This window comes from Ahaetulla prasina, chromosome 1 (assembly GCF_028640845.1).
Source record: "Ahaetulla prasina isolate Xishuangbanna chromosome 1, ASM2864084v1, whole genome shotgun sequence".
Classification (NCBI taxonomy): domain Eukaryota; kingdom Metazoa; phylum Chordata; class Lepidosauria; order Squamata; family Colubridae; genus Ahaetulla; species Ahaetulla prasina.
This window is the reverse complement of record NC_080539.1, coordinates 216,038,714-216,055,172: the sequence shown is the minus strand read 5'-3', so window position 1 is coordinate 216,055,172 and position 16,459 is coordinate 216,038,714. Positions and strand designations below refer to the sequence as shown.

The following is a 16,459-nucleotide window of genomic DNA, read 5'->3' as shown; positions in this document are numbered from 1 at the left end:
CCTTCAATAGCCATTTGCAAAATCTGCAGAACGATTGGATTCGCTCCATGTGATTCAAAGCTTTGTTTTGCTTTTCAGTGGGAGTACACTTGTCTCACTTCTATAGGATGTATCCAGTTCTTTTGTATTTTAAAGAGCATCATTCTTACCCCCAGTGCTATGAGCTGCTCTTCAGAGCATTAAATCACAGGATGAGGATTGGCGATTACAATTAGAGCGGCACACCCCCCTCCAAAAGGATTCAGAAGGACTTCCGATCATGCATGAGCTATTCATTAAAGCAGCTTTGTCTTCTTCTGAGTGAGCCCAATAATAGATGCCACTACTTTAAGTACCTCTCAAATGAGTTGATTCTCAGCAGAGAGGTCCATGTTCATGTAAGATCCAAGGCACTTCTTCCCAATATTTGCAAACCCTGTACAGTTCTATTTATATTAAATTACTGAAATACAATTTATAGTAAATTCCTAAATACTAGTGTATTTTCTCAGTAATATTTAATATATGGTATCACTATCATCTTCATCAGGGTTACTTTGCCTTTTCTATCTTGTGACTTATAGATGACAAAGCCATGATGGATCAAAGATTGTTTGAAATGGGAAGATGAACAGCTTCAGGCCAGTAGACAAGTTCTGTATTCCCAGAAGAAAAATGTACTTATTCCAAGGCAGCATTAATAGGATATGATTGACATCAATGACCATAATGACCAGAGTCACCAAATTCAGTGAATTATGGAAGACTGGAACTCCCTAAAATGCAATTTAGTTATCAACATGCTAGTAATTAAATGTTATTTGTAGTTATTTTTGTTAAACTAAATTAGCAAACAATGGGGGAAGGGAGGAGGGAGAGGGGGAGGGAGGGAGAGCTAGAGAGAAAGAAAGAGAGAGAGAGGGAGGGAGGGAGAGAAAGAAATGAAAACTTATGTTTCACCTCCTTGAGTTATTTGTAAAAATAATAAAGGCAGGATACAAGTAAACAAATAAATAAAAATAAATAAATTAGAGACATGGAACCTTTATAAGGTACTTTCCATTTATATAGAGTAGCAGTGTTTCCTATAGGATCATTATGTTTCAACCACCAGAAGCTATTGCTAGATTTTTTTTTAAAAAAAAGTAACCGGACTTATCTACATTTACCATCATGTGTTTGCATTCTTTAAACCTCTAGCAATATGCAGAAATGAGTACTTGGAATTCATTTGGCCTATTAGAATTAGACTTATGGACTAGCATAATGAGAAAAGCAAGAAAACGCATTGAAATCCAATCTTGTACATACTTAAATGGGAGTAACTTTCAGTGAAATCAGAAGACTTGGCTTTTGAGATCGCACTGCAATACCTCCACAGTTCCTTGCTTTGCTTTGACTTGTGAAGACTTGCCATTTTCTCGTCGCATATACAAAGAATTCTGTAAAATATTTATTCCCCCCCCCCCATATTTTTAACTTACCTTCAGTAGTTCCATGGAAAAGATTTCCTTTCTTACTATGCTAAAATGATGCCATTTAATCCCTGAGCAAAACTTCAGCTGTACTGTTGGTAGAACACCCATCACCTACTAGCAATAGGTGTAGAGAGTAAAGTTACATTTACTATTTAAAACAGGCTTTCCCCACCCACTGTATTCTATAGACCACCTTTTAAGATTATACCTCTGAGTCAGACAGCTGTAGCCTTTGATTTTTATACACGAAGAGAATGAACAGAGAAACGGCTCTGTATTCATAAGTTAAAAATAGGCAGCAAGTCTAAAATGCTTATAGTTAAATCTAATACATGAATTATACTGTTGATCCTATTCAGCAACATATCAAGCCACTGACACTGAAAAACCTTGCTTTATACTGACAGGATATTTTCATTTTGTATCCCTGAAATATTTGTCCTTGGACTGACTCCATAAGAGGTAATGGGGCATTGCTAACTGGGGTCTAAGAGCTTTCTTTTGAGGAAAATGGAGTACCAAATCCCTCGGGTTGGGATTTTTTTTCAGGCAGCTCTGCAGCAATGCCTGATTAATTATCCTGACTATAGCAATCCGTGTTAAGATGGAATGCAGGAGGGAGGCTGGAACATAAAATGGCGGGAGGCGGGGGGGGAGGAGGCTCTATGTATGTGTTTGTGAAATTTTACATAATTAGCCTAATTCAGTTGTGAACAAAAAAAATGTGAATCTGAGGCAACAGGGTAGTTGACTTGCACACGGAACGTCCTCTCTAGAAGCTCAGGGGAATTACATCCAAATTAGCTGAACTACAAAATGGGATTACAGGTAATCCTCACTTAATGACCATCCGTTCAGTAGCGGTTTGAAGTTATGGCGGCACTAAACAAACGATAACTATGCCCCAGTCCCTAAAGTTACAGCTGCTTGGGTGCTAGGCAGGCTGGTTGCACTTATGACCATGCCATTCTCGTAATGCTTTGGAAGGCCTCAAATTAGCCACTGTACTAATTTTGCCTCTGCAAATTGTGACAACCAGTGGTGGGTTTCAATTTTTTTTACTACTGGTTCTGTGGGTGTGGCTTGGTGGGCGTGGCATAGCTTGGTGGGTGTGGCTCGGTGGATATGGCTGGGGAAGGATACTGTTAAATCTCCATTCCCTCCCCACTCCAGGGGAAGGTTACTGCAAAATCTCCATTTCCTCCCCACTCCAGGGGAAGGTTACTGCAAAATCTCCATTTCCTCCCGATCAGCTGGGACTCGGGAGGCAGAGAATAGATGGGGGCAGGGCCAGTCAGAATTTTTACTACCGATTCTCCGAACTACTCAAAATTTCCGCTACCGGTTCTCCAGTTCTCCAGAACTGGTCAGAACCTGCTGAAACCCACCTCTGCCTCAAAGCAGAGGGGACTTGGGACGGGACTTGGATGGACATGAACATCGCCCCCCCCTCCCCTCCCCTCCCCCCCCCTTCATGGTCATGGACTGGAACATCGCTTTCTCCCCTACTCTGACTTTGTTATGCCCGGCCAACATACCGCAACTGTCATCAGCGGTTCACCTCTCTTTAAGCTATTTTTTTCCATCAGCGACGGAGAGGTGGTTGGCTTGGACAATTTTTACAGCAGCAGAGCGGCATGTGGGGCCATATTGGGTCCAGAGGATAATCTGCCGACTTAGGGGTGGAGGCACGGACGGCGTACATCTCGATGGCTAAGGACGAACATTTTGCCACGACTTTTGGGACTATCTCTCCATGAGATATTCATTTGCCGAACTACTACGACTGCGAGGTTCCCCCGCCTCGCAGGAATGGCCCTCCAAGCTATCGAGGGCTTACCTTAACGAAGGGTCTTGGGACCCAGAGAGGTGGCATGCGGCTAAGAAGAATTTGTGGGGTTTTTTAAATAGTTTTTTAAATAAGGGTTTTTAAGGGGAGGGATTTGACGGGTGGGGGAGGACCCGTCGGGGAGGATCCAGCCCTGTGCTAGTTCGCGACATTACGCCATCTTGTCTGAAGGCAGGGGGGGAGGACGTTCCAGGTTTCGAGGGTTGTTCGATCTGTACGGTAAGTGGGAGAGGCAGATATGGCGGGGGGGAGGGGCCGTATCGAGTTATGGGGGCACGTGCTCGATGTTTGAGAGCGATCACGTGCTCCGGCCCCTCAGTCCCTACCCGTTCCTCGGGTGGCCATGATCCTCAGAGCTTGGACCTTCGGCTGATGTTATGTAATGCCCGGTCCGTGGTTAATAAGGCTCCCCTGATTTGTGACCTTATTCAGGGGGGGTCCACGGACCTCATGGGCATTACGGAGACCTGGTTGGGCCCTGAGGGGGGGGTCCCCCTTGTTGAGATGTGCCCTCCAGGCTTCCGAGCATTTCATCAGCCGAGAGTCCAAGGTAGGGGTGGGGGGGTGGCGGTTGTTATTAAGGAAGATCTAGAGCCGAGGGAGACCACTGTTCCTCAGATTGCCGGCTGCGAATCCCTCTGTGTGCGCTGGGGCTATAGGAATCAGTTGGGCTTGGTGATCGCGTACCTGGCTCCTTGCTGCGTGACCACAGCCCTGCCCGAGCTGTTGGAGGTACTGGCTGCTGTGGCGGTTGAGACCCCCAAACTTATAGTTATGGGGGATTTCAACTTGCCATCAGTTGGCCTGTCATCGACGGCAGCTCGGGAGTTCCAGGCTTCCATGACGGCCCTGGACCTGATTCGAGTAAATGATGGCCCTACGCACACAGGGGGAGGCATGCTAGATCTGATTTATATCTCTGGACAGTGGTTAAATGATCTGGTATTAGATGATTTAGTAACAGAACCAATGTCATGGTCGGATCATTTCTCCTTCGCCTAGACTTCCGAACCGCTATTCACCACCGCGGGAGGCGGAACCTATACGGTGGTTCCGTCCCAGGCGCCTGATGGACCCTGAGAGGTTCCAGACGGAGCTTGGGCCATTCCTGAGGATCTGGCCCACGGCACGACTGAGGAACTGGTCGTGGCCTGGGAGCAGGCCGCGGCGGGGCCCTGGATCGTGTCGCGCCTTTGCGGCCTCTGACCCGGCGTAGATCTCGTCCGGCCCCTTGGTTCTCCGAGGCTGAGGGAGATGAAACGCCGGAGAAGACGCCTAGAGAGCACCTGGAGGTCCAGTCGCTCCGAGCTGATCGGACACTAGTTGGGACCTATACTAGGACCTACCTAGTGGCAATGAGGGAAGCGAGGCGCCTACGCCTCCACCCTCATTGCGTCGGCAGATAACCGCCCGGCCGCCCTGTTTTGGGTGACCCGCTCTCTCCTACATCAGGAGGTGCGGGATGACCCTTTGCAGGGACGAGCCGAGGAGTTTAGTGGTTATCTATACGATAAAATCGCTCAGCTGAGGGACGGTCTGGACCGAATTTGGGTTGATCAAGCGAGGGAGAGGAGGCACGTCTTGTTGAGCACATTTGGGATGAGTTTGACCCTGTGGCTCCCGAGGACGTGGACAGGTTGTTGGGGAGGCTTCACGGCACGACATGTTTACTGGACCCGTGCCCTTCCTGGCTGGTACTGGCCACTCAGGCGGTGACACGAGGCTGGCTCCAGAGGATTATCAACGCTTCTTTGTTGGATGGGGTTTTCCCTGCCGCCTTGAAAGAGGCGGTGGTGAGACCCCTCCTTAAGAAGCCCTCTTTGGACCCAGCTATTTTGGGTAATTATCGTCCAGTCTCCAACCTTCGCTTTGTTGCGAAGGTTGTAGAGAGTGCCGTGGCGCGACAGCTGCCCCAACACCTGGATGAAGATGTCTATCTAGACCCGTTCCAGTCCGGCTTCCGACCCGGATACAGCACGGAGACAGCTTTGGTCGCATTGGTGGATGATCTCTGGAGGGCCAGGGACAGGGGATATTCCTCTGCCCTGGTCCTATTAGACCTCTCAGCGGCGTTCGATACCATCGATCATGGTATCCTGCTGCGCCGGTTGGGGGGATTGGGAGTGGGAGGCATCGTATCGGTGGTTCTCCTCCTATCTCTCCGACCGTCGCAGACGGTGTTGACAGGGGCAGAGGTCGACGGCGAGGGGCCTCACTTGTGGGGTCCCACAGGACTCGATTCTCTCGCCCCTGCTGTTCAACATCTACATGAAGCCGTTGGCAGAGATCATCAGTGGTTTCGGGGTGAGATACCAGCAGTACGCTGACGACACCCAGCTGTACTTTTCCACCCCGGACCACCCCAATGAAGCTGTAGAAGTGCTGTCCCGGTGTTTGGAGGCTGTACGGGTCTGGATGGGGAGAAACAGGCTCAAGCTTAATCCCTCCAAGACGGAGTGGCTGTGGATGCCGGCACCCCGATTCAGTCAGCTGCAGCCGCGGCTGGCTGTCGGAGGCGAGTTACTGGCCCCAAAGGATAGGGTGCGCAACTTGGGTGTCCTTCTGGATGATCGGCTGTCGTTTGAAGATCATTTGACGGCCGTCTCCAGGAGGGCCTTCCACCAGGTTCGCCTGGTCCGGCAGTTGCGCCCCTTCCTTGATCGGGATGCCTTATGCACAGTCACTCATGCGCTCGTTACCTCTCGCTTGGATTACTGTAATGCTCTCTACATGGGGCTCCCCCTGAAGTGCGCTCGGAGGCTTCAGTTAGTCCAGAATGCAGCTGCGCGGGTGATAGAGGGAGCTACACGTAGCTCCCATGTAACACCGCTCCTGCGCAGACTGCACTGGCTGCCTGTGGCCTTCCGGGTGCACTTTAAGGTGTTGGTTACGACCTTTAAAGCGCTCCATGGCTTAGGACCTGGGTACTTACGGGACCGCCTGCTGTTACCATACGCCTCCCACCGACCCGTCGCTCCCACAGAGGGACTTCTCAGGGTGCCGTCCGCCAAACAATGTCGGCTGGCGGCCCCCAGGGGAAGGGCCTTCTGTGTGGGGGCTCCCACACTCTGGAACGAGCTTCCCCCGGGTTTACGCCAAATACCTGACCTTCGGACATTTCGTCGCAAACTTAAGACTCACCTTTTTATCCAGCGGCTGGCTTAAATTGGGATTTTAATCTTATATTTAGTAATTTTAAACGGGGTTTTTAGTATGGTAAATTTTAATCATTGGGCTAATTTAAATAAGTTTTTTAAATTGTATTTTAAATTTGTATATTGTATTGCCGGTTTTATTATGCCTGTACACCGCCCTGAGTCCTTCGGGAGAAGGGCGGTATAAAAATCAAATAAAATAAATAAATAAATAAATAAATAAATAAAGCCTTTTCTAAAGGGTTGCAAAAAGGGCATGAGCAACCTGGAGAATGGGCCAAATGGCCTTGGGAAGAACTGGCATAGCCAGCAACTGCCTGCATAGAGGCAAGGCCAAGCACCCACCTCATCAGCAGGGGGAGGAAGTTGGCCAAGGTCAACTGGGGACAGCAGAATCGGCAGAAAGGAGAGTGGTGGAAATGGCTGGGGTTTTCAACTGTGGCACTAGGGTGGCTGGCTGGGGCTTGGGGCTTGAGGTGTTATTCTTTGGTGGCATGAGGGCAAAGAAGAGGCCTAGGGACGGTGGCAACTGGCTGAGATTGCTGGAGGCCCCAGGCCTCTTTCTCAGTCCCAGTACTGCCACCGCCATCACTACTGGCAAGGAGTAGGGCAGCCACAAGAGCAAAGAGACAAGGGGAGTCAGGGATTTAAAAGCAGAAATCACTAACAAATGTTAGCTAGTTTGTATGATGCAAGAAGGAGTATACATCTGAAATTTAATGTATCAAAGACCAGATAGTGTTTGAGATTGAAAACAGAGCGAATAATTGTAAGTCATATATAAGCAGCAAAAAAACCCTTAAAGCAAGTACCTATTTTGTGCACCTTGAGAGAACATTACTAAAGATGAGGAAATGGATGAGAAGATTTAAGAGATGCATACACTGGTAAAAAAAAATGGTGAGCAGATACAAATGAGAACGGAGCAAGAATGTGTCAAAACAAATCAGAAACGGTTATGTATAGTATAACATTATGTCTCTGGTCACAGTCTCATTTGGAACTGGGTGCGAGAAGAAACATCACAGTATCTTGAATGCGGTGGGAATGGAACACTTTCAAAGTGTGGGGAGCAAAGAAGAAATAAGTTCTAAAAAACGCCCATTTGAAAAAATAGCACTGCTTAATGAACGTGGCATTTTCTTAACTATGATCATTTGTTTAACAACCATGAAAATTCTAAAAAAATAGAAAAACAGTCACATGAGTGTCTCGACTTAGAACCACACAATTTATGACTAGATTTTTGGTTTCAATTTTGGTCATATGATGAGGACTACCTCTCTATATTTGCTTTTCCAATCTTATCCAAAACCTTAATTTCTTTGGCTTGCCACTTTGTCTTATTTTTTTGGCACTTTGTATAACAAAGCTTACCCTAAAAGTGAGAGTAGTATATTTGTATGTAAAAAAGTAACTGAACACTGATTATTTCAGAAACACCCAAACAGAGATTGTTCTTGCTCTGTAGGGAAGCACATTTCCAGTATAAAGATTTTAATTTGGTGCTTAAAACCTATTCTTCGGACACTTGCTTCTTCCATTTTTCTTCCTGCACCACAGCGCTGGGATATTAGAAGAGAGTCCAAATTCCATCCCTCACTTATTTATACATCAAATTTGTATTAAAAAAGTGACTATGGGCAGTACAGAACAAGTAACAAAATAAAAAATAACCATTATTAAAATATTAAAAAGAAGAGAGTGGATGTTAACTACAATAATGGAGCTACCTTGGAATGTTACCAGTCCCCTGGGACCCCCAGACCTGACAGCATTTTGGGTTTTGTACCTTTTGGTGGAATAGAAACACACTTGGGAAATGGTATTGTAGCCACTTGGGCTACTCCAGAGACCAGCCAACGGTGATTCAGCTTAAAACATACAACGAATTAGCAAACTAGATTGCTTCTTCTCATGTGACAGAAACTCAAATAACTTTTGCTTTTCAGGCTACTTTTTTATTGTTTCATCATCATCACTGAGGTTTAATTCTATATGGTTATTGATAAAAATGTATATAATTACTAATATGGGGGTGATGGCTGGAGAGACAGGAGGAGAAGCTTTCTATTCATAGCAGAATCTATTGCAATTTAATATTTTGTATTTTCTTTCCAAAACTAGGATTGCAAATGGAAAATGTATATGGAAATGGATGGGGATGAAATTGCAATAACATATATAAAAGACGTGACATTTAACACTAATCTACCCGATGTCGAGATTTTGAAAATGACAAAGGTAAGTTTGTAGTTATGGTAATATTTATGGAGATTCTCAAGTCATTGAGGTCATGGTTGTCCCAAAAGTGCTTTTTCAAGAGGCAACTGGACTTTCTAGGACCGATTCTGTGGAGAGAGGTTTTTCAATGGACCGCAGGGGGCGTGAATTTGCATGCTGCCTGCATCCCATGGATGGGGCTTCGCTTGTTTGTGCAGCCTTGTTGCTGGCATGCCATGAACTGGTGTCGGTCTACAGACCTGGGGTTGGGGACCCCTGCTTTAAAGTACATTCTTCAGAGAGTCTAATACACCTAATATACAACGTTTTGATCTATCAACTTCAATCTCAAATCTGAGATTGATCCATTAATACACTTTAATGTTTTAAAATGTTGGTCACCTGGACCAGCCTGTAGAGCTATGTAACATTCAGTGTCTTGTCCTTGGACAAAAACCTTATTGCGAACCACAGAAACTGACTTGGAGCATCATGAATCTGAGATCAGTGATAGATGTTCCTGATGTGAACTAGATCAGGAGTCCTCAACCTCTGTGCCAGGTCTACTACCAAGCCGTGGCCTATTCAGAATTGGCCATGAAAGCAGCTGGCCGGAACACTCATGTGCGCAGCTCATCTTTTGTGGGCCTGCAGGCAATCGCTCATTTGCAGGCCACCATGCTGCTTGTGCAAGGGCTGCATGCCTGCGTGGCCCAGTTCCCCTCTCCCCTCCCCCAGCTGGGCTGCCAAGCCACAAAGGTTGGGGACTGCTGAATTAGATTAATATGCACAGACTGCAGATTTCATTCTGCTGTGTGATCCCACAGTTCTCAACATTCCCTCGTTTAGTAACCTTATTCTGTTCCAACAACTTGATCTTTAAATGAAATGGTCACTAAGTGAATACATATTTGAGAGAGAGAGAGAGAGAGAGAGATGCTGTGAAAATCACTGGTTGGTGCCATCTTATAAAGTTCTCTTGTACAGTGTCTGGCACCCAGCCAATTTTTCCTCCTTTTGTTGCTCCCTCACAGAGCTGAGAGATTGCCCAAACAAGCGATCTCTTCCTGAGTTGCTTTTCTCTGCAGCATAGCACATCCCTAAAAAGTGCTAACCACAGGCTCAGCTTTGCGACCTTAATTAGTTCATTAGAACCCTCTGGCCAGCTGGCGCTGCTGCCTGACTAGACCTTAATCAGTTTCACACTGAGGACTTTTGTTATCATGTGCAAGAAATTTGGTCATAAATGCACTCACTGGTCAGAAAAAGAAATACCATTTATTACTGTGGTATTTGAGAATGGTTGCTAACCAAGGTGGTCTCAAAAAGTGAAGTAGCTGAATTGTGCTGCTGCAGAAATATTCTGGAAGCTGGTGACCACAGAGGTACATGTCTGCCAAGCCTATGGAGTAGGAAGGTGGAATTTGGATGTGTGTTCCCTGGTGATGGTTGACATAACTGCAACTGAAGACGCTAATTCTTCATTTGTGACTTGATGGGACAATTTATTTATTTTTTAAAAATTAAAATCATTCAGCTTTAATAAAGGCAGCCACAGCCATAATTTTGACATGAATAACATTAAAAACAGTGTAGCTTTTAAAATAAAGTCAAAGAATGTTAATGCTAAATGTCCCTCAGATTAAAATCCTAGTTCCTGAAAGGAAACTCTGGCTTCAGAAAAATTCTGTGACTTATAACAAAGAAAAATATCTTACAAAAACTGCCCCAGAAAAAAGTGTACAAATTATAAGGGCCAAACACAAACACACACACACAGTGTAACCAATTTGATGAAGTTAGTTAAGAAGGTATTTCACACTCTACTCCAATATTTTATTTTTAGGAGGTAAGAAGAACACTGTATGGTTCCCGTTACAGTAGCATTTAGTTATTCAATCAATTAGAATACATTTTTTCCCAATAAAAAATTGGGAAATCTAGAGATGAGATAAACTGTATTCATGCATTGGGTCTCTCCTGCTTCTTCGTTCAGGCCCCCTCTGCAGCCCCCTGTCTCTCTCCTAAAAGCTGCACCTGAAAATCCAAAGTTCCCCTAAATGACACAGGGTGCCTTACATGCAAGTCATACCTGACCCAGGCCTTTGTATTACCTGGAATCATCTTGAAGTGTCATGATTTTTATGACATCAGATATGTATGGATTCAAAATTTGTCGTGCCAGATCTGGCTTTCAAAAGAGTTAGTGGGATCTGTCAGTCAGTGATATTAAAGCCAAGGGGAAAATCTTATAGAACAGAGGTTCCCAATCTTTTTCGCCCGCGGCTCCCCCGGAAATCCGACCTGCAACTGCGCATGCGCACCAGACGCGCCCGCGGCTCCCCGGAAATCCGACCTGCAACTGCGCATGCGCACCAGACGCCCCAGAAATGGCGCATCAGCGCCGGACCCAGCGGGCGCAGATATTCCGCGGCGCCCCCATGACGATAGCGCGGCTCCCTGGGGAGCCGCGGCTCACAGTTTGGGAATCACTGTTATAGAAGAACAACCTCATCTTAAGGCGCAGTAACAGCTACAAGGCTAACCGGCAGAACCATTTCATAACAAATAATTTTGGAGGAATTAGGAAATTCTGTTGCTGAAGTGTAAACATCGTTACATAAATGCCTGTGCATTGCTGTTTTTTTTAACTAACCTAGAACTATCTGCACAGAGTTGAACAGACAAATGATTGAATAGAAAGTGAGTCCTACATTTAAGAAACCCTTATATTACTTCGAGACAAGGGGGAGGGCACATTCATGTAAATTCAGGAGTATGAATGTGTATGTAAGAGAGAGTGACTATGTATTTATCAACGTGTCTCCAGGATTAAGGATAAGGAACTAAGCCAGGGGTCGGCAACCTTAAACACTCAAAAAACCACAAAGGTCCTAACCGGAAGCCCCCGTTCAATTTTGGAGGTGACCGGAAGTCCGGTTCCCCCATCAGTCTCCTCCTAGCGCGGTGTCCTTTTTTCTCTGCTGACCGGAAGTCTGGTTCCCCCACTAAAGAGTGTCCTCTACTTATCCTAACCAAAAGCCCTATCAATTGTGGAGCAGACCAGCAACAGGGAACCGCAGCAGATGGATGAAAGAGCCACATGCGGCTCCATTCTGAATTAAGCCATTCAAAATTCTCTTTAGAGTTCCTATTGATTTCAAGTTCTGGCCGCATAGATTGCTTGCTTCAGGTCTGGGCACCATTTGGCTCCAACAGGATTCCTTTAAGGATAAGTATTCCTCTAGAACAGGGGTGTCAAATTCGCAGCCTGCTGACTACGCCCATGCCTGGTTTAGCAAAGGAGGAAAAAGTCACGATATGTCACGTGATGACTCCGTGACAACATGAGTTCGACACCCCTGCTCTAAAGTTAAAAGGCTCCCCATCCCAGATCTATGTGATCCTGTCCAGAGGTTTTTCTTGTTCACTGCAGTGATGCTGAGTGGTGGTGCTAAGAGAGAGATGGGACATGGCTCAAAAATGAACTGCAAGATCTGGCCTTCCAAAGAGATAGTGGGATCTGTCAGTTAGTGATATTAAAGCCAAGGGGAAAATCTTATAGAAAATCTTACAACCTCATCTTAAGGCACAGTAACAGCTATAAGAGGTGTTTCATAGCATACTGGGATATGAGCACAGCATCTCTTTAACATATTTTTTTTGATTTCTGTAGGATGTGGCCAGAGTCGATTCCTCTTTTTAAAAAAAAACATGGCTGCTTTAAAGAGGTGACATGCTTGTTCTCTGGCATGTTTGGGAACCATCTCTTTCAAATCATTTTTGAAGCATGCAAAGCTTTGCTAATTAGTAGAATTTCCCTTCTGAATATTCATAACCCTTCAGAATGAGAAATTGAGAAGGGATTCTCCTTGGCCAAATTTAGATTCAAACAGAAAATTAGAGCCCATTTCTTTTATGTACTGAAATTACACCCCAGCAGCGATGATAAATTAAACTACAACCTTTGTAGAAATCTTCCACTTTTTAAATGTATATTTTTAAAATGTATATGTTTTAACAGAGGTCAGACATGTAAGTCCTCAGGTAAATAAAACAACAGCCCCTCCAAAGTGGGAGGAGCAAGGCAAAGGATACCTATAAATGTTGTGGTTTTTTTCTTGCAGCCTCCATTTGTGATGGAGAAGTGGATTGTGGGGATAGGAAAAGATCAGACTGTGGAGTGCACAGTGACTTACGAGGTTAGTATTTGAAGAAAAATAAAAGCCGAGTCACTCATTCTGCCAACGTGATTCCACAACGAGAAACCTGCATTTCTAAATTTTAGGACTCACTTTTGTAAACGTTTGTAATTACTTTTAAATGACCTATTTCCTACAAATCTGAATGCTATAAACCGTGTTCAGACTGCTCACTGGGGAAACTTGATCACATAAGTTTTTAAAAGTTTCTTTTCTCTTTTTTTCCTTTGAGTAACAGTTGGGGTAGCTAACATTTGTTGAAGGGATCACCTTTCTTATCTTTTTGACACATCGCTAATTAGCAGATACAACTGGAGAAGGGAAGGGGCAAGAAGGAAAATATAAAATAAAAAAACGGAACCAATTTAGCAACATATAATAGGGAGGGAATTAGTCTTTGTATGAGTAGGGTTTTGGATATTTACCAAAAAAAAAAAAGATGTTTCATAAAGACCAATGGGATACTTCACACTGAGGTTAATAATTGAAATCTCAGCTCTATCTGTCAGAAGGATTCAAGCAGTGAGAGAGGCTGATGGGGAAATTCTGGCCTTGCGTGCCTCAGAAGTGGAGAAGAGCTGCTCTCTGTGAACTGGGGAAACCACCACGGGCTCCTTTCAGACTGCAGCCTCCTCACAGGAATTAGAGACTGGCAGCAAGTTTAAAGGGACATTGCCACAAGCAGAGCCCAGCAACCAGAAATCCTTAGTGATTGCTTCCTCTTGCAGAAAAGATTATTGACCTGAAGTGCCATAACTATTAAATGATTCTATTAACACCCAATAGTTAAAAGAATGTCCATCACTGCTGAGGTAGAAGGGCACAAAAATATATATATCAAAATTACAGCGCACTGAAAAAAGTGACTTATGGCCATTTTTCACACAATTTCGACCTTTGTAGCATCCCCATGATCATGTGATGAAAATCCAGGTGCTTGGCAATTAGTTTTTGTTTTTTTTTGTATTACATTTATATCCCGCCCTTCTCCGAAGACTCAGGGCGGCTTACAGTGTATAAGGCAATAGTCTCATTCTATTTGTATATTTACAAAGTCAACTTATTGCCCCCCCAACAATCTGGGTCCTCATTTTACCTACCTTATAAAGGATGGAAGGCTGAGTCAACCTTGGGCCAGGCTTGAACCTGCAGTAATTGCAGGCTGTTGTGTTCTAATAACAGGCTCCTTACAGCCTGAGCTATTCCGGCCCTTTCTTGGCAACTTATGACCGTTGCTTTGTCCAAAGGTCATGTGATCCCCTTTTGCGACCTTCTGACAAACAAAGTCAATGAGGAAGCCAGATTCACTTAACAACCGTCTTACTAACTGATCAACTGCAGTGATTCACTTAACAGCTGTGGGAAGAAAGGTTGTAAAATGGGGCAAAACTCACTTAACAAATGTCTCACTTTTGGGCTCAATAGTTGTCGTAAGTCAAGGACTATCTGAAGTATCTGTTTCAGAATCAAACATTAAAAATCCGGACAAATTCTTGTCGGTTTCTGAAAAAGAACTTGTTTTTCTCTCTTGGATAGGCTGATGTCCACTCTCCCAAAACTACCAAACACATCCAGCAAGTGCAGTGGAGTCAGGTGAAACTGCAGGATGAAGTGAAATCGGTACAGCTGAAAATACAGACATCTCTCCCAAACGTTGAAGGCAACCCTCGGAGCAGATCCAATTCCAGTAAGTCAATTGAGGCAATGTTTGGAGAAAGAGCATATGCCGGAAAAAGAAAACCTTTTCCAAAATCAGCATGTCTCCCAAAGCAGGGGTGAAATTCACCCGGTTCTATCCGGCTCGGGTGAACTGGTAGCAGCGGCTGCAGGAGGCTCCGCCCACCCACGCAGATGTCATGATGTCCCTTTTTTGCGACGATTTCAGCCTCTGTGCATGCACAGGCTTTGTGCATGTGTGGACACACGCGCATGAGCGAAGCAAGTGTGCACACAGTGCACGCACATTTGCGAGCCAGTAGGGAAGGTAAGTGAATTTCACCCTTGCCCCAAAGCCAGACTTGCTAAGAGGGAAAGGGTCTCTCTAAAGCAGCGTTTCTCAACCCCAGCAACTTTAAGTTGCTGGCTGGGGAATTCTGGGAGTTGAAGTCCACACTTGTTAAAGTTGAAAAACTATGTTCTCTAAAATAACCCATTGGCCTCTAGGTGGGGACTGGGAGGTCTAACGGAAACCTAAGACTTCACTCTAATGTTGAACGCTGCTTTAAATCAGAAAACAACATTTCTGAATGTAAAAGGTTAGCCTGAAAACTCCATCCATTTTGTACTCTCAAACTGCGTGGAAGCAAAATTTGGGGTCTTTTTGGTTTCTTTGTTAGGAGATGGGAGTTTCTTAAGGAACCAGTATGGTGTAGATAATTAAGAAACCCATTTTGCCTCTTATAATTCCTGAGTCTTCCTCTCCCACCCCTGGGCCGGGCCAAGCAGATTTTTGAAGTGAGCATCTTGTCTTAGATGGGAACAGGCCTTGAACGAAACAGAATTTGCACATTGCTCTTCTAGAATCCTAGGCTGAGGTACATTCACACTTGCATCTAAAACCCTTTCTCTCTTTTGTCTTTAACCATCCATACTTTAGTCATGATCTTAAATTGGATTATAGTATATTTGTATTAATTTCCTGAAGTTGCATTTTGTTTTGCGCCTAAAACCCTCATATTCCAATCTGCTGTATTCCTTACTGTTTGAAATAAGAATAATCAATACAATTAATATATTTATAGCAAACAAATTTTCGGAGTCTAATGCAGTGCTTTTTAAACCTTTTTATCTAAATGCCCCACCTATCACTCATTCAAAGGGTCTGCAGTTCATCAGGACAGAAACAAAAGCCTTGCTTTTGCAGAGGGCATTTAGTATTTATTATGTTTATTTGTCACTTTCAATTTTTTTTACAAATCAAGGAGACAGAGACCTGCCTAATAGTCCTTCCTCGTCCTATTTTCCTCACAGCAGCAACCCTATGAGAGGGGTTGAGAGAGAGGGACTGGCCCAAAGTCACCCAGACAGCTTTCATGCCCAACAGAGGCCCAGAAATCATAGCCTTCTTGTTTATAACACCTTAAAAGTTCTGGCTCTCATTTATACAGAAAGAGACATTCTGTTAATTATGTCATATTATTTTCAGTAAGTTTTAAAGATGTAATTAAAGTTGTAATGACTTGTGTCCCACTTGGGGTATTTCTGAATTGCACCTGTATCATCAGTTTTGAACCAAAGGATACTGATGAAAGATGTCAGCTCTAAAGATCTGCGATGTGCTGTTTGCTTAGGGGTGTGGATGTGGGTTGTGTTGGGAGTATGTGTAGTTAACAGAAAATCTGTCTAATCAGTGAGGTGGTTAAAGTTACATTGCAAATCTCTGCAATTAAAATCATCATAACAGTGTCTGAAGAACAGAGTTCAACTGTAGAAACATTATACCTGAAGATGCACTTTCAGATAGGGAGTTATATACTTTTGTTTGTTTGTTTGTGTGCCTTCCAGTCAGTCTTGACTCTCGGCAATTGCCTGGACAAATCCCTGCAAATGGACTTGGTGAGATTTTTGGAAGTG

At 44.5% G+C, this 16,459-nt stretch overlaps 1 protein-coding gene across 2 annotated transcripts in view; it reads left to right on the top strand.

Annotated features, from left to right (window-relative positions):
• The window catches only part of MAP3K20 (mitogen-activated protein kinase kinase kinase 20), a 134,869-nt gene that overhangs the window by 116,530 nt on the left and 1,880 nt on the right, over positions 1 to 16,459 (top strand). For both annotated transcript variants that reach the window (XM_058190445.1, XM_058190437.1), the window contains 3 exons: positions 8,589 to 8,705; positions 12,812 to 12,886; positions 14,423 to 14,573. In XM_058190445.1, the coding sequence (XP_058046428.1) occupies positions 8,589 to 8,705; positions 12,812 to 12,886; positions 14,423 to 14,573 (343 nt within the window). The remainder of the gene's footprint in view (positions 1 to 8,588; positions 8,706 to 12,811; positions 12,887 to 14,422; positions 14,574 to 16,459) is intronic.